The 18,853-nt window shown below is 42.1% G+C and overlaps 1 protein-coding gene across 3 annotated transcripts in view; it reads left to right on the top strand.

The window, feature by feature from the left end:
* LOC129815470 (metabotropic glutamate receptor 2-like) overlaps positions 1 to 18,853 on the top strand; it is a 94,274-nt gene that overhangs the window by 7,144 nt on the left and 68,277 nt on the right. For 2 of the 3 annotated variants that reach the window (XM_055869343.1, XM_055869340.1), the window contains one exon: positions 15,989 to 16,731. In XM_055869343.1, coding sequence (XP_055725318.1) covers positions 16,204 to 16,731 — 528 coding nt within the window. In that variant the 5' untranslated portion in view covers positions 15,989 to 16,203. Of the gene's footprint in view, positions 1 to 13,158; positions 14,226 to 15,988; positions 16,732 to 18,853 lie in introns of all 3 variants that reach the window. The other variant, XM_055869342.1, reaches the window with a different exon arrangement.

The following is an 18,853-nucleotide window of genomic DNA, read 5'->3' as shown; positions in this document are numbered from 1 at the left end:
CTCCTAGAGATAAACGTACTTTGATGCGAAAAGTGCAAATCAATCCCAGAACAACAGCAAAGGAGCTTGTAAAGATGCTGAAGGAAACGGGTACAAAAGTATCTATATCCACAGTAAAATGAGTCCTATATCAACATAGCCTGAAAGGCCGCTCAGCAAGGAAGAAGCCACTGCTTCAAAGCCGCATAAAAAAGACAGACTATGGTTTGCAACTGCACATGGGGACAAAGATCGTACTGTTTGGCCATAATGACCATCGTCATGTTTGGAGGAAAAAGGGGGAGGCTTGCAAGCCGAAGAACCCCATCCTAACCGTGAAGCACAGGGGGGGCAGCATCATGTTGTTGGGGTGCTTTGCTGCAGGAAGGACTAGGTGCACTTCACAAAATGGATGGCATCATGAGGTTGAAAAATGATGTGGATATATTGAAGCAACATCTCAAGACATCAGTCAGGAAGTTAAAGCTTGGTTGCAAATGGGTCTTCCAAATGGACAATGACCCCAAGCATACTTCCAAAGTTATTGCAAAATGGCTTAAGGACAACCAATTCAAGCCCTGACCTCAATCTTATCGAAAAATTGTGGGTAGAACTGAAAAAGTGTGTGCGAGCAAGGATGCCTACAAACCTGACTCAGTTACACCAGCTCTGTCAGGAGGAATGGGCCAAAATTCACTCAACTTATTGTGGGAATCTCGCTTGACCCAAGTAAAAAAATTGAAAGGCAATAATACCAAATACTAATTGAGTGTATGTAAACTTCTGACCCACTGGGAATGTGATGAAAGAAACAAAAGCTGAAATAAATCATTCTCGGTACTTTTATTCTGACATTTCACATTCTTAAAATAAAGGGGTAATTCTACCTGACCTAAGACAGGGAATATCTACTAGGATTAAATGTCAGGAATTGTGAAAAACTGAGTTTAAATGTATTTGGCTAAGGTGTATGTAAACTTCCGACTTCAACTGTACATGCCCTTAAGGGTTTTAGGGGCCAAGCCAAATTTCCTTAGCCTCTTGAGGTTGAAGAGGCACTGTTGCGCCTTCACCACACTGTCTGTGTGGGGGGACCATTTCAGTTTGTCAGTGATGTGTACGCCGAAGAACTTGAAGCTTTCCACCTTCTCCACTGCGGTCTGTCGATGTGGATAGGGGGGTGCTCCCTCTGCTGTTTCCTAAAGTCCACGATCATCTCCTTTCTTTTGTTGACGTTGAGTGAAAGGTTGTTTTCCAGGCACCACACTCCCAGGGGCCTCACCTCCTCCCTGTAGGCTGTCTCGTCATCGTTGGAAATCAAGCCTACTACTGTCGTGTCATCTGCAAACTTTATGATTGAGTTGGAGGCGTGCTTGGCCACTCAGTCATGGGTGAACAGGGAATACAGGAGTGGGCTGAGCACACACCCTTGTGGGGCCCCAGTGTTGAGGATCAGCTAAGTGGAGGTGATGTTTCCTACCTTCACCACCTGGGGGCGGCCCATCAGGAAGTCCATTACCCAGTTGCACAGGGCGAGGGTTCAGACCCAGGGCCTCGAGCTTAATGATGCGCTTGGAGGGTACTATGGTGTTAGTCAATAAACAGCATTCTTACATAGGTATTCTTCTTGTCCAGATGGGATAGGGCAGTGTGCAGAGTGATGGCAATTGCATCATTTGTGGATCTATTGGGGGCGGTAAGCAAATTGAAGTGGGTCTAGTCTCTCAAAGCACATCATGATGACAGAGTTGAGTGCTACGGGGGATTGTCATTAAGTTCAGTTACCTTTGCCTTCTTGGGTACAGGAACAATGGTGGCCATCTTGAAGCATGTGGGGACAGCAGACTGGGATAGGGAGAGACTGAATATGCACGTAAACACACCAGCCAGCTGGTCTGTGCATGCTCTGAGGATGCAGCTTGGGATGCCGTCTGGGCCGGCAGCCTTGCGAGGGGTAACACATTTAAATGTTTTACTCACGTCAGCCACGGAGAAGGAGAGCCCACAGTCTTTGGTAGCGGGCCGCGTCAGTGGCACTGTGTTATCCTCAAAGCGTGCGAAGAATGTGTTTAGCCTGTCCGGACGCAAGACGTCGGTCTCGGCGACGTGGCTGGTTTTCCTTTTGTAGTCCATGATTGTCTGTAGTCCCTGACAGCAATACTCTCTTTGCTCACAAAGCACACAGCTTTCCCTGATACCTCAATAAAGAAATATTTCGATGTCCACTCTTGCTGGAACACCCTACATTCATTGTCTACTTTCTTTTTCTTTGAAATCTTCGAAAAACTAATTGTTGCGCAATTTTAGCTAGCTACTATTTGTAACTGTGACGTGTGTGTCAGCTTGTCAGTCACTGTCTGTCCTCGTGCAGTTGTTATTTATACGTGCCTTCAAAATAAATGTCCCACAATCATTTCTCAAAGGCGAGTATTCATTGGGCGTTTAATTTGAATAACAAATACATTTTTCAAAAGATTACTATTGCAAATTATTTATGTGATCTGAGCATAATTCCTTGGGCCGTATTGAATCAGGTCGCGGGCCGCGGGTCTTTGCCCAGGCCTGATCTAATGTATAGCTGTACTATATGGAAAATCATTTATGGAATCCAATCACCTTCAATATGAATGCACAAGGGTTCCTTTGCAGGTAGATCTGCCCTGTTTCATCCTATGAGCTGCTATAGAGAGGGAAACCAAAGTAACTAATTAAACCCAAATGTCTGATAAGGTATCTCGGTGCCACCCAGATCTCTTATCAGTTTTATTAGTTGGCCGTCATCTGTGATTAAGCTGCAGGATGATGAATGGCTGCGGTTCTATCAAACAGGACAGCTTAATTACTTACACCTCCTTATGGCCTCTTTCTGATCTCTTTTTAATTCACACACATATGCACACACACACAGACACACACACACGTGCACACACACAATCTATACTTGAATCCAAGTTTGATGTATGAGCTTTCATATTGTTTGACAACTTCGTTTGGAATTCTCTGAACTCCTACTAAACTAAATCTTTAGTAGATAAAAAGTGACTTGCTGACATTGTTTCCAGTGTGAGTTATGCTTCCAGGCACTTTTGCTCTTCCATAATAATTTGGCTAGGGTAGCATACAGCAGATGGTGTGTGTGTCCCTGGACAAGATTAATAGAGAGGCCCGGGGGACAATCAAGACCCCTGAGGTAGCTATGTAGGACCAGGGACAATGTGTGTTTGTCTGTTCAGCCATGCATCTGTCTCACTGAAAGTAATATTGGTTTATATTGTGAGAATCTGTAAATGTTCTCTGCTGCGCAGACATCATTTGTGTTGGGGATGTGTGTGTTTTTACAGGTGTGTGTGTATTTGTGCACATGTGAGAGATGTGTGTTTGAGAGTGTTATATATTGAGACAGAATGAAAGCATGTCTCAGTTCAGGATCAGGGAAGCCCACACTCTTGTTTCTCTCTTGTCACTAATGGTGTGTGTGATGAATAATGGAAAGACCCACAGAAAACCTCATGCAGCCCCTGAAACACAAACACCATGCATCCATCACCCTGCCTGGGACAATCACAGCTCTGCCTATAATGAGCTCACGAACACACAAAGAACATAGACAGTCAAGGAATCTTAAATTAGGAAATACACAGTGAGGTGGAATCAGGCCCATGGGAAGGGGTGGAGCTATGGAACTGTCCTAGGGGATTCCCTCCCTCACACAGGTGCAGAGAGCGTGCCAGGGATGGAGTTACTGTAAGGGGGAGCTGAGCAGAGACACACCTGACCAAATCCAAACCCATTCTCTGTTAAATAGCTGAACTGACTGGACCTCTCAGCCTACTTTCAGATCAATGATGAGGAAATGACCTGTGGTGGTGAGTGAAGATTTGATTGACGTCTCCCTAATTGCTGTATGTCCCCACTAGTTGCCATTCAGCGCCAGCCTCAGTTTGCCTGGGTTGCTATCGTTTAAACTTCAATTAACGTCTTTCACCTAATTGGTTTGGTATCAGTGACCATTTTGGAAAGGTCAGCGCTCTTCATTTTCCGACATGGGTTTGTCTTTTTGCTTCAGTGATCTCAGCGGTTATCATTGATACGGTCAATCTCCCAGGCCTGGATTCATGGAACTAGTTTTTTCCGCTGAAGTGAAGTGTTACTTAATGACAAAAATAAACAAATAACTCTCCTGAGAAACATTTGTTTGTTATACAACTTTTCAGCACTGACCTTTCGGGACAAGTTGAACATCTACAAGTCCACAGTCTGCCAAAGAGAGAGGAAGTGGCCTTCAATCTAAAACAGATATAAAACCTGTAGTGAGTTCTGAATAGGTGATATCTATCTATCTCCTTTAGACTGTTACTAACTGAGGAGAGAGAGAGAGATAGTAGGGATTTGTTTGGGCTTCAACTGAGAGAGATATTTGTCAGGCTGCCACTGCTGTCCCTGCACTACCATGGCCAGATTAGGGGGATGGAAGTTGTAATTACTCCACTCATTGTGCTCAGATTAATTACTACCAGACTAGGCTTGGCACAGCATGGCGCACATTTGGAACGGTGTGGAGTGGACCTGCTAGTGTCTTGTGAGCGTGTGTAATGAGAATTTAGAGACATAAAGCATGTTTCTTCATTTATAACTGGGGGATATTTTTCTACATCTAGGTTAAATACATCAGTCAAATCTAGTTATGTTTGGGAATGGGAAAATAATATTGCTCAGCTTATAAAAAATATTTTGCGAAAAAATGAACCCTCACAGATGCTATTGGCATTTTGTCATAAAGGGGTTTGCCACAGATTGTGCTCTGATTGCAGGTTGTGACTCAACTCCCCAGCAAATTTGCCTTCCTACCCTCCACCTTGTGAGGCTCGCCGTCTCATTTCCACTTCTATGCCCTCCTTCCTTCTCCTCCTCCTCTTACTCCTCCTCCTCCTCACCTCTTCCATCCTTGCCAGCTTTCCTCAGTCCCCCAAACGTTCTATTCCTTTACACCGCCTGGTTTGAAAAGTGTAAAGGCTGGTAGGCTCCACACACTTGAATTAAAAGGGCCATCTGGTGAAGCGGAAAGCAGAAAGATATGGAAGAGAGTGGAGATTTCGGCATGGTAGATTAGAGGATGAAATGAGGCTGGGTGCTCTTTGAAGTTAACAGTTAACCCAATTAAAAAACATTTTTTATTTTTTATTTTACCTTTATTTAACTAGGCAAGTCAGTTAAAACTTCTTATGGCTGCAGGGGAAGTATTGAGTAGCTTGGATGAAAGGTGCACAGAGGTGCACAGAGGAAATGGCCTGCTCCTCATTCATAGTTGCTAATATTTGCATATTATTATTAGTATTGGATAGAAAACACTCTGAAGTTTCTAAAACTGTTTGAATTATGTCTGTGAGTATAACAGAACTCATATGGCAGGCAAACACCTGAAAAGTTCCACTTCCTGTTTGGATTTTTTCTGGGGGTGCTAGATTTTCAACCAAGCTCTCATTGAAATTACAGCGAGATATTGATGAGTTTTCACTTCCTACGGCTTCAACTAGATGTCAACAGTCAATAGAACTTTGTCTGATGACTCTAATGTGAAGGGGGTTCGAAGGAGACAGGAATTAGTCACCACTGCCATGAGCTGACCATGCTTTGACCACGTGCGTTCACGTGATAGGCATCTCCGTTCCATCGCTAAACTGAAGTCAATCTAATTCTCCGGTTGGAACGTTATTCAAGATGTATGTTAATAACATTCTAAAGATTGATTCAGTACATCGTTTGACATGTTTCTACTGACTGTTATGGAACTTTTGGACATTTCGTCACGTTATAGTGGATGCGCTTTGTGACTTTGGAATTGTTTACCAAACGCGCTAACCAAAGTAGCTAATTGGACATAAATAACGGACATTATCGAACAAATCAAGCATTTATTGTGGACCTGGGACTCCTAGGACTGCATTCTGATGAAGTTCATCAAAGGTAAGGAAACATTTATCATGTATTTTCTGGTTTCTGTTGACCCCAACATGGCGGCTAATTTGGCTATTGTTCTGAGCTCCGTCTCAGATTATTGCATGATTTGCTTTTTCCGTAAAGTTTTTTGGAAATCTGACACAGCGGTTGCATTAAGAAGAGGTATATCTATAATTCCATGTGTATAACTTGTATTATCATCTACATTTATGATGAGTATTTCTGTTGAAACGATGTGGCTATGCAAAATCACTTGATGTTTTTGGAACTAGTGAATGTATCGCGCCAATGTAAACTCTGATTTTTTTTATATAAATATGAACTTTATCAAACAAAACATGCATGTATTGTGTAACATGAAGTCCTATGAGTGTCATCTGATGAAGATAATCAAAGGTTAGTGATTAATTTTATCTCTTTCTGCTTTTTCTGACTGCTATCTTTCGCTGGAAAAATGGCTGTGCTTATTGTTGTTTGGTGGTGACCTAACATAATCGTTTGTAGTGCTTTCGCTGAAAAGCAGATTTGAAATCAGACACTTTGGTGGGATTAACAACAAGATTACCTTAAAAATGATATAAGACCCATGTATGTTTGAGGAATTTTAATGATGAGATTTCTGTTGTTTGAATTTGGCGCCCTGCACTTTCACTGGCTGTTGTCATATCGATCCCTGTAGCGGGATTGCAGCCCTAAGAAGTTTTAAGAACAAATTCTTATTTTCAACGATGGCCTAAGAACAGTGGCCTAACGACGGCCTAAAAAAAATAAAAAATTTAAAAAATTTTAAAAAAAATATATAAAAAAATATAAAAAGAAAAAGAAAAAAAAGAAAAGAAAAAAATGAAAAAAAAAGAACAGTGGGTTAACTGCCTTGTTCAGGGGCAGAACGACAGATTTTTACCTTGTCAGCTCAGGGATTACGATCTTGCAACCTTTCGGTTACAAGTCCAATGTTCTAACCACTAGGCTACTAGAAATCATTGTAAGCCTGTTTACCCTGTGCTACAGGGTATTGTATACATGGCTTGTTGTGGCTCCTATAAGTGCTGTACATTAGACCACATTATGTAAAGTGAGTTTGTTGTTCTTATGGCTAGTTTGTGTGTTAACAAACCTCCAGACGAGCTTCAATGCCATACAACACTCCCTCCGTGGCCTCCAACTGCTCTTAAATGCTAGTAAAACTAAATTCATGCTTTTAAACCGATCGCTGCCCTCACCCGCACGCCCGACAAGCATCACTACTCTGGACGGTTCTGAGTTAGAATATGTGGACAACTACAAATACCTAGGTGTCTGGTTAGACTGTAAACTCTCCTTCCAGACTCACATTAAGCATCTCCAATCCAAAATTAAATCTAGAATCAGCTTCCTATTTCGCAACAAAGCCTCTTTCACTCATGCTGCCAAACATACCCTCGTAAAACTGACTATACTACCGATCCTTGACTTCGGCGATGTCATTTACAAAATAGCCTCCAACACTCTACTCAGCAAATTGGATGTAGTCTATCACAGTGCCATCCATTTTGTCACCAAAGCCCCATATACTACCCACCACTGCGACCTGTATGCTCTCGTTGGCTGGCTCTTGCTTCATATTTGTTGCCAAATCCACTGGCTCCAGGTCATCTATAAGTCTTTGCTAGGTAAAGCCCCACCTTATCTTAGCTCACTGGTCACCATAGCAACACCCACCCGTAGCACGCGCTCCAGAAGGTATATTTCACTGGTCATCCTGAAAGCCAACTCCTGCTTTGGCCGCCTTTCCTTCCAGTTTGCTGCTGCCACTGACTGGAACGAATTGCAAAATCACTGAAGCTGGAGTCTTATATCTCCCTCACTAACTTTTAGCATCAGCTATCAGAGCAGCTTACCGATCCCTGCACCTGTACACAGCCCATCTGTAAATAGCCAACCCAACTACCTCATCCCCATATTGTTATTTATTTTTTGCTCTTTGCACCCCTTTATCTCTACTTACACATCATCATCTGCACATCTATCACTCCAGTGTTAATGCTAAATTGTAATTATTTCACCACTATGGCCTATTTATTGCCTTACCTCCCTAATCTTACTACATTTGCACACACTGTATATAGATTTTTCTATTGTGTTATTGACTGTACGTTTGTTTATCCCATGTGTAACTCTGTGTTGTTGTTTTTGTTGCACTGCTTTGCCTTATCTTGGCCAGGTCGCAGTTGTATATGAGAACTTGTTCTCAGCTGGCCTCCCTGTTTAAATATAATATGTTGATAAAAAACAAAAACAATGCTCCAATGTAATGCTGCATACTGTCTATGCTCCTGTTGTTTTACCAAGGCAATTAATTCCCATGCAAATACTAGGTCCTTTTTACATTTATGAGTAGCTTCATATTTTGGCTTAGAATATTAAGTATAAAACATTTATTTAACAATATTTTTCAAATGCCCTCCTCAAATATGCACTGTATCGGGATGTTCTGTATGGATTTTTGAAGAGAGAGAACTTTGTGAAGAAAAGGGAATTATATATCAGTTTAAGTGGGAAATATCAGGACTGTACAGTATCAATGTAGGTGTGCTTTAGAATTCCACTTCTAAGCAGGGGATATGTGAAAGAACAGGAGTGTCAGAAAGAGAAAGAAGGATGAGAAGAAGCTAGCTGACTTTTCTTTTTTCTTTTATTTAACTTTTATTTAACAAGGCAAGTTAGTTGAGAACAAATTCTCTTTCACAATGACGGCATACCCCGGCCAAACCCTAACCCAGACGACGCTGGGCCAATTGTGCGCCACCCTATGGGACTCCCAATCACGGCCAGTTGTGATACAGCCTGGAATCAAACCAGGGTCTGTAGTGATACCTCCAGCACTGAGATGCAGTGCCTTAGAGCGCTGCGCCACTCAGGAGAGAGAGTGAATGTGTTCCACTGTGTCCTGCTTGGGAGATAGCGGCCTCTCCAACGGGTGTGTACTTTAGGGTTTTAACATGCTGGCTAAGTGTCATTCCCATATCTCACACCAGAAGTTGACATTTATTATGAGAATTTGTGTACACTCTCGTTTCGACATATTTTTCATGTTCATTTTTTTCATTTAGGACTACAATTGGTAATTCTCAATTCTCTGTCTCACTGTACTTAACACCCTCCTGGGAAAACACTGGGTGATTATGTTTGGGGAATTGTTGTCTCCTGTTGCTACTGTATATTCGGGCAGGCAGTGGTTGTGCAGAGAGGTACGGTACATTTTTGTTTAGCTGGCTCTCCGGGGCTAAGGCGAAGGCGTGACATCCCCACTCTCATTTGCCGTTGGAGAAAAAAGACCTGTCAGCCCACAAAACACTGCAGCAGAGGGGTGCAGTAAGATTCAATGCAATGTTTCCCTTCTAGCTTCATACATCCACAAAAACACACAGGCATTTGCCTCTAAAGTATCTGCAGTGCAGAAAGAACGTTGAGGGTTAGGGTGTTTTTGTGAATTGAATATATAATGGTGATTTATCTGTGAATTATATATAGTGTAGAATACCTGGCAAATGGCCATACCTTGTGAAATAGAGCCATACAGATGTAGGATCTTAAGTTGATCCAGTTTGTTAGATGAGGAAAATAGTCCTGCAAAAACAGGAAATCTTAATTATTATGTGGATTATAATTAATAGACATTTTTGGAGAGCAGAAGTACACACACACACACACACACACACACACACACACACACACACACACGCACACACACGCATTCATAGATACACACACACACACACACAGGCGAGCAGGGAAGATCTACAGCAAGGGTTGAAACACTGCACTTTTAAACTTTTTCGTTTCAGAGAATGGTACTTCATTTAGGTAGTAAATATCCTGTGCCATACAGAGCCGTATACATCATGAGATGGCCGATGACCATAGTGAGGGATAATATGAAAGAGTGCTTCAATCCAATATCTATCTCCCAGACCCTCAAAACAAAGAACGGGAAGCACTTGTTTGTTGACGATTCCACATACTCTTCAAGAGAAAATGGAGAAATCCACAACAAATCAGTACAAAGCCTAACTGACTTTTTTATAACATATTTTCATAATCTCTAGTCGATATGATTAATTATGGCTGGAGCTCTCTCAGTGAGCTGGTTTGACTGGCAGACGTAGCTAGCGGCAGTGGCTAAGGCAGATGATACTGGCATAATATCCTGCTCCGATAAACTGCTCCCTCCCTCCCCTTCGTCTGTAGTGTGGCTAATTAAGCCCTGGAGAGGACAGAGGAGAAGAGTGACATGATACTAGGAACCACAGACCTGCTGCTGCTGCACCTCCTCTGGACCCATCCATTTCTTATTGAACCTTTATTTTGACAGGGAGTCATGCTGAGACCAATGTCTCTTTTACAGATGAGCCATGTGTACACATCAATATACAGAATACATCAATATTCACATCAATACATGAAAGCAAAACACAATCAAATAAAATGTCTGAATTGCCTTAGAGGCACCAACTCTTCCCATTTTAGAGAGCTTTGGAGATTATTCCACAAGTAAGGTTAAAAAAACTAAAAGCAGATTTACCGAACTCAGCGGAGATCAAAGGGATCTCCAGAGTTAGCCATCCCTTAGACCGGGTCTGGTAGCTCATAGGTTAACATTGAAGTAAGGCATGGCAAAAGTTTTCAAGAGGGCTTTATGAACAAAAATAGTTCAATGCATCAATCTACGAGACTTCAAAGAGGGCATGTCTACTGTCTGATACAGAAAGTAGTGATGTGTACTGAACCTGTCCATATATCTCTACTGGGTCCACTCTGGGTCCCGGTCCTCACTCTGCTCCACATCCAGGACCATGATGCTCTACAGGGGCTACCTCCCAAATGCCACCCTATTACCTAGTGGACTACTTTTCACCAGGGTCCAGGGGATCCTATGCCATTTGGGATGCAATCTGTCTCTGGTTCCTTACTGACCAGAAGGGAGGGCCAGTGGATATTAGGATATGATTCAGCATGATAAACCAGTTCACCTTTGAGTGGAATTGGGGAAATGTGTTAATAATTATTTAGTAGTGATATACTCTATATTGATATGACAAATTATATTCCGTTCCAGTTTACATGAGGGCTTCACTTTGTTATTTTATGCTGTGAATGTGTGCAATGCTTGGTTACGTTTATTTGTATGCAGTCCTGGTTTTCATTGATTTCAGTTGGACAAAAATGTAATAAACGGAAACAAAGCTGTGAATGAGTAAACAGAACGTCATTGTGGTGTTGTAAATCCACCACTACAGTAGTTTCCCAATGTCAATGTAGATCATGATATTTATGCAAAATTGTCTACAGAAAATATGAATAAGCTTATGGAGTAGAATGAAACCGTGTTTAGATTCAATCCATCAGGGGAGAATAAGTATTTAGCTACTCTGCTACAGGAAGATTTAAACAGCTCTTTGTGAGTGTGTGTATGGCACTGTATTTGTTTGTGTTTTTGCTAAATCGTTTTTTACAGTGTTCTCCAATGGATACCTTTTTATACAGTTTGTGTTTGTGTGTGCATGTGCCTGTGTGCATGTAGACTTATCTCCCTGCAATGAGAGACATGAGGCTAGACATGAAACTAGATGGAGAGAGGGGAAAGAGAGAGAGGAAGAGTAGAAAGGGAGAGACCGAGAGTTTCACACCAGACAGTCACATGGCCCCTTAGGCACGGAGGAAGACAAACATACACTATTCCAAAGGAAGCGATTCACCATGGGGGAGTGATTTGGTAGGTCACTAGGGAGCTGCTTAGGAACTCAGACATGAGAAGGCACTCTGGAGGATCCAGCCAGCGCCCTCAGTACACAATGTTCTCACTCACATCACACACCCTATATCTGTGTTCTACACCTGTGCAAAGAAACAAGATCAACATCTCTCCCCGTATACAGTACTATATATATAAAACTAACAATCTATGTGACATCCTACAGCACTATGTTGGGTGGTGTTTCCTATTTTGTTCAGCCAGACAGCTACAGTAAAAGTCTAATCACATCCTGGCTATGTAACATGTGATTATGTCACATTATACTGTAATATGACTTGACAGACCCCTAGTCATTTTTTGGAATATGTTATTGAGTACTACATGTGTGGAATGGGAAAAGGGCCTTATGAATATTGTAACATGACACAAGAGAATATAAATAGTGAATCTATACACTAGCCCAGCCATACTCAACAGGCGGATCCAGAACGGGGTCAATATGGACAGTTGGTCCCGACTTAAATAAATGCATTTTTTTTAAAGAAATGAATCAGGCTTTTAACTTACTTCTGTTGAGTTATAGTATAAGGCACAAGATGTCATTTTGAAATGTGGTAGTGCATGGGCAGTTTTCCTCATGTTGTTCACTGACAGACCTTAGAGAGCTATTTGCAGTTTTTTTTAATCGCCTTGTTACTATTGTCACAAGTAAGTAGTACGTTTTCACAATTCTTTGTACAAAACTCCAAACTGGTAACACTTGTAACGCAGCCAGTCTTTCACTCAAAATCTGTCATTGGACATTCATTTGGATTGTAAACATCTCTCACCACACAACCATTGATTCAAAATATAAATGTATTGTGGAATGTGATGACAACATGGGTTTAATCACCAAACTCAAAATAATGATATATTTTCAATTGAGTCAATTTCACTACCAGTCAATCCAATAGCAAACAATGCAAGATACCTGTTTCAAATCACCCTTAGAATTGTTGAAAGGAATATGCTACAGTACTGTAAATGACAAAGTTTTCACATTGGGCAATACACTTACATTACCTGACAAAATTGGCAGAATCTATCATTTTCATAATATCTATCCAATGTGTATTCAAAGGTGTGATCAATGAAGACATCCTCTACAATTATTCATGCAAAAAAAAAAAAAAAGATATAATTGCAACATACTGTAGGTGTACTGTCTGTAATCAAATGTAAGAAATTGATAAATTGATAAATTGATAAATGACAATGAAACATAACGTTTAGCACACATTCACTTGCATCAAGCCTGTCTTGTGTCACATTGTGTTCCATAATCAAGACCTCTACAAATACTCAGTCCTGCCACTTCCACTCTGCCAGATCGTAACCTCTGCTCAATCAGTTCACGATTCTAGCTATTTATGATTATTCAAGATCCTGTTACTCTGCTGGGCCTGTTTCCCTGCCTGACACCATTTATCCTCTCATTGCAGTTACCGCTCGGTCTCTGGCTCCTGTCTCCTGTGCCACATCTCACCACCCAACTACCTTACTCTGGATTTTACTCACCACCACTACCTTGGATTCCCCTCAGGACCTGTTTACCCTGATTACCCTCAGGACCTGTTTACTCAGCCAACTCCAACTTCAGTCTCCACATCTGTTTTTTTTTTGCAACTCACCCGAGCTTCCCCGGATCTGCACTCCATAGCTCCCTGTGTAACAATAAATATTTTGGTTCATTCATCCCTGTTTCCTCATCTGAGTCTGCTCTTGGATTCCTCTGTGTCGCTCCGCTTAGTCTTGAGCATTTGGCCATAAATTCTTATCCACATCAGTGAATGTCCTCATTGATCATGCACCTTAAGAAAAACCTTTTGGCATGGCAAATCCAAGCTTGACATTGGTTTACATTGATTTCGTCAGATGCCTCATCCGTGGCCAGAAAGAGGGTGGCTTGCTCATGGGGATGGTGATCGTACGCCTTCCACCTCCATGCTGAAGAAAAATCCTCAATAGGATTGAGGAAAGGAGAGTATGGGGGCAGGTATATGGTCACAAATCGGAGATGGGCCCGAAACCATGCCTGAACCACCTCTGCGTGGTGGAACCTGAGATTGACCCACATAATGACATAGGTGACCCCTTCACCTTGACAGGCCTACTAAATTTAATTGAGAAACACAATGGGGTGTGCAGCATTGTAGGATCCAAGTAATGGCCTACGTCCTGCCACACCATCTTCAGAGATTGCTGTGCACATGGAGATGTTTCCCCCACGTTATCCAGGCACTTGGATTGTCTCCCGAAGAGGTTTCGCCCATGCCACCACGTTTTGGCCAGGTTGAAGCCCACTTCATCAACAAAGATATACTTGTGATGGTTCACAGCATCAAGCACCATCACCCTCTAAAAAAATATTTTACTTTTTATTTTTACTGTATAGTTACAATATGATATTGTGAATCAAATAGTATCAGTAATACTGTATATAATGCTGTACCTGAACATACTCGGCCCGCAGTTGTTTCAACCGGTCGTTTCCCTCAAAAGGCACCAGGTAAATGTGTTTCATATTAGGTGCATCTTCAAAAGGTGGGAGATTGCCAGTGTGGCATCCATCAGCCTACTAACAAAGGTGTCATCGTTCTCAATGTCCTGCTTCATTTCAGACAGCCGTTATTCCTGGCCCTTACCATTTCCACCACTGCCCCCTCCTTCTGTCAATTCTGAGGGTAGAACAGAGTATACGGTCACCGGATCATACTGTAAGAATACTGTAACAGGTTTTGTGAATTTACATGCATTACATGTCATTTATTGTAAATGTAATGATAAAGCATAGTGCATATCCTGCGAAATGTTCTCATGATCGAATTGACAGTTGATTTTCTCAGATTGGGGTGAACTAATCTGTCATGGTAAGGCCTCTGTTTACCACATGGTCAACGACGATGGCCCGGAATTCATTAGACACAACCGTTCCCTGCCGTCTGCCTCCCTCTCTTTGATGTCCACCTCTTTGACGGGGCCCATGCCCACCTCTTTGACCTCTTTGATGGGGCTAATGCCCACCTCTCTGACGGGTTCCTTGTCCATGAGCTCTTTGATTTCTTCTTCTCCCTTGCTGTCTATTCTGCTCCATGTTGAAAGAAATTGCAAGTGTTCACACACCCCCTTTTATATGGTGACCAATTGTAGTTACCACTATGCGAAATCAATTAGCAATAACGAGCAGTCATTATGTATGGTTATCATGTGTCATACATTAGATGTTTATACTTTACAAACACACATTTTATTTCTGTAGTTCTCAAAATCCATATATAGTAGACAAACCTGTTTATAATCTATAGGTTTACCAAGCGGTTAAGTGATTAGCCATTAAGTGCAGTTGGATTAAGTGATGGTCAAATATATTTAAACACATGAGAAGAGAATCGTATAAAAATTATTGTGAGCACATTGCATTGTGAAAGGCAATTACTATTACTATTTCTCGATGAAACACTGATTAGGTTTTGTGCAAAAGTTACTGTGTGATTTTTGTGTGTTTTAAATGTGCTTTGTAATAAAAGTTGTGAAATTTGACCACACACTTGTGAAAATATTACCAAAGTAACGGTATAACCTGTCAGAAATGTCCAGTTGGTCAACTAGCCCATGTTAGTCAGGTAAGTTAGGCTAACCAGCTATCTTAAATCTTGTAGTTATCATTGGCCAGATTATGTGCCCAGGGGCTTCGACTCCAAGGAGGCATTGATTTTGTTGAGTCACTCAGCTATCATATGAACATACATAAGACGGCAACATGTGTAGAATTGCAGGAAATCGGCTCTAAAACTGCAACATTTTCTCTCGCCCCATGACAAAATGTGTAGAATTGCAGGAACTTGGTTTTAAAACTGCTAAATGTTCTTTCCCCCAACAAGACGGTGTGAACAGTTCGGGGTTACATGCGTTGTGAGGTGCGGGTTTGTTACCAAGGCGATAAAAGACAACATCCATCTGGACCTTTGCCAACTAGGACATTTGTGTGACCAATTTGAGTACCCCTTCACTAGTCTATGTAGTGCTGTACTGTATACAGTATGTGTAACTATTAGAAATGCTCTCATCACTTCTATTTCAATGTGTCATTATCCAGTGAATATCCCTGTTTCCACATCAGTTATTATGAACACAAATTTCAATGGAATAATACAACACACATTTTACTGTCTCGTAAAGGTGATATTTATTGGAAATGAGAAAGTGTGTGTGAAAGACAAAGGTCTCATTGTGTTGTAGCATTGACTGACCCCTTCTCTGTTTGATTCGCAGGCTGTAATCTCCAGAACTTTGAAGACAATGCCATTGATGCAGTAGATAGCCTCAGACAGGACAAAAAATCTAGCGCTTTGAGATCTGGTGCCACCGTGCCACGCTTCTCTGTGCCTAGCTAGCGTACTGTACCCTCCCCAGCTCCAGAGACAGAGGAAACCAGAAGAAGAGAAGCACCAGACAGCAGTGATCTGACTCACACAGGGCCCAGGGACATGTCATCGGGGAGGTCCCCTTGGTTGGGGCTGCGCCCCCTGCCCCGACCGCTCCACCTCTCCCACCTCTGCCTACTGTGTGTGTGTGTGTACCTCCTGGCCCAGGCCCCACTGGGTCTCTCCATGGCAGGTTTCAACACGGACACCAAGAGAGAGATCACAGTGGACGGAGACCTGATCATAGGGGGACTGTTCCCTGTGCACCAGAAGGGCGAGGGGCCTGAGGACTGTGGGAAGATCAACGCTCAGAGAGGGATTCAGAGACTGGAGGCCATGTTGTTAGCCCTGGACGAGATTAACAAGGACGAGCACCTGCTGCCGGGGATACGGCTGGGAGCCCACATCCTGGACACCTGCTCTAAGGACACTTACGCACTGGAACAGAGCCTGGAGTTTGTCCGTGCCTCCCTCACCAAGGTGGACGACAGTGAGTACACCTGCCCTGATGGCTCCTACGCCATCCATGACGACGTCCCTCTGGCCATCTCTGGGGTGATAGGAGGCTCCTACAGCGACGTCTCCATACAGGTACAGCACTGACTTAGCATGTAGTGGGGTAATATTTATCATATATGTATTGTATATACCTCACATGCGACCTGTAATAATACAATGCAATTAATGTGACAGAGTCTATTTAACTGAATATCTGACTCCATAAAGATAATTTAGCAATATGCAAGAGACTATAGTTGAATTAAGGTAATAGTAAGGTCAAGAAAGGTCTGAGAATGGTCTATATCAAAAGGCAGATATTTAATATTCTGAAATTAATGATAACATTATTCAAGACATAAAGCTCAAGACAATACTAGCATTAGTATTCTAGGCATGATCCGAGAGGGAGAGAGAGAGATAGAAGTCATAACCTGAAAGAGAAAAAGAGTGTATCTCTCCAGCACAGGTCAGGAACAAAGAGACAATGAATCTGAGACCCCTTTATAACATCTGAGTTTTTTTGGATTCAAAATCTGAGTTGTTGATCAATAGTATTAATGTAAAGTTAAGCTCCAATCAAATATCAGACCCACAGGATGTTATCACAAAATAATATCTGCATCACAGTATGGGGTTTGGAGAGCAACACGGAGAAGGCTAAATTCCTGAGAAGACAATAAAAGTGTAAACAGTCACTTTGGGTAGCTGGGCCGCCCTACTTAATCCTCGCTTGAACACATCTGATTCTGAATCAGACAGAAGGGTTCACAACTGGACGACCAGCACTGTAGTCACTGTAGACAATCTTCAGACCATTAGTCCATGGTCCTAGCAGCAACAATTCAGGAGGGTCCTTTTGGCGGGTAGAATTGTCTTCTGCTTTAGACATGCCTGGGAAATCAATAACAATTCTTGAAGTTAAATCAAAACAACTTTCAAGCAACTCAAAATATAAATACAATTATAGGGTAAGAGTGGTTTCACAAGCAATTTGGAAATGGAGTGTAGCATCTCAATTTACAGCACCCAACATTAGCATATCAATGGTGAAGGTTCTAAGGCCATTTTGTGAGAAACAAGGCAATGAAGGTTCATAGCACACACACATCTATACATTCAGATGGACTTAGCCACATGCACTACGCGTAGGAAAACAAACTATTCTTTGGGTCTTAACAGGAGCCACTACATTATGTCTAGCAATCTGTGTAGATAAAAAAGCACCCCAGCAAACAGGGGACGTCCTGAGAACATTCGGCAACGTTTCCATTAGGTACCTTAATATGTACCTCAGTTCCCAGGACGTCACTGAGGACAATGTTAGGGTCTTTTTAGGACGTTCTCAGGACTTTCATTTGACTAGTCCTTAGGACATTGTGTGATGGTCCTAAGGGAATGTTCTCTGGGGAACCTTTGACTAGTTCTCTCTAAATTCCCAGGGCTTTCATTTTACTAGTCCTTAGGATGTTGCGTCATGGTCCCAAGGGAACATTCTCTGGGGGAACTTTTTATATTTCCCGGTTTGACCCTGAGATGTTTTTAGGAGATTCTTGGGGCATTGTGTCATGGTCCTCTGAAGGTCACTTGAACATTTTTAGGACATTGTGTCATGGTCCCCTGGAGGTTTTGTCTATGTTCCTAGTTGGTCCCGTGGATGTCCCCGAGGACGTTTTTAGCACATTCTTGGGATGTTGTGTCATGGTGCCTTGGAGGTTTTGTCCCAATAACATCCTAAAAACAGAGACCAACCGGAAACTAGACAAAACCTCAAGTGGACCATGACACAACGTCCTGACGACTTCATGTGACCATTTCGTGACATCCCGGAGGTCGTCCTAACGACTCATTATTGTTTGCAGGGATATTCACAAAAGTAACCTTTTATATTTAGATGTCACAAATGGATATACAGTACCAGTCAAAAGTTTGGGCACACCTACTCATTCAAGGATTTTTCTTTATTTTTACAATTTTCTACATTGTAGAATAATAATAAAGATAGCGGTCTTAGGCACTGCTTCTCAGTGCTAGAGGCATCACTACAGACCCTGGTTCCATACCAGGCTGTATCACAACCAACCATGATTAGTCCCATAGGGCGGCGCACAATTGGCCCAGCATCATCCGGGGTAGGCCATCATTGTAAATAAGAATTTGTTCTTAACTGACTTGCCTAGTTAAATAAAAAATTATATAGAAATCAAAATATGTT

This window comes from Salvelinus fontinalis, chromosome 18 (assembly GCF_029448725.1).
Source record: "Salvelinus fontinalis isolate EN_2023a chromosome 18, ASM2944872v1, whole genome shotgun sequence".
Taxonomy (NCBI): Eukaryota; Metazoa; Chordata; class Actinopteri; order Salmoniformes; family Salmonidae; genus Salvelinus; species Salvelinus fontinalis.
This window is presented reverse-complemented; position numbering and strand designations above follow the sequence as displayed.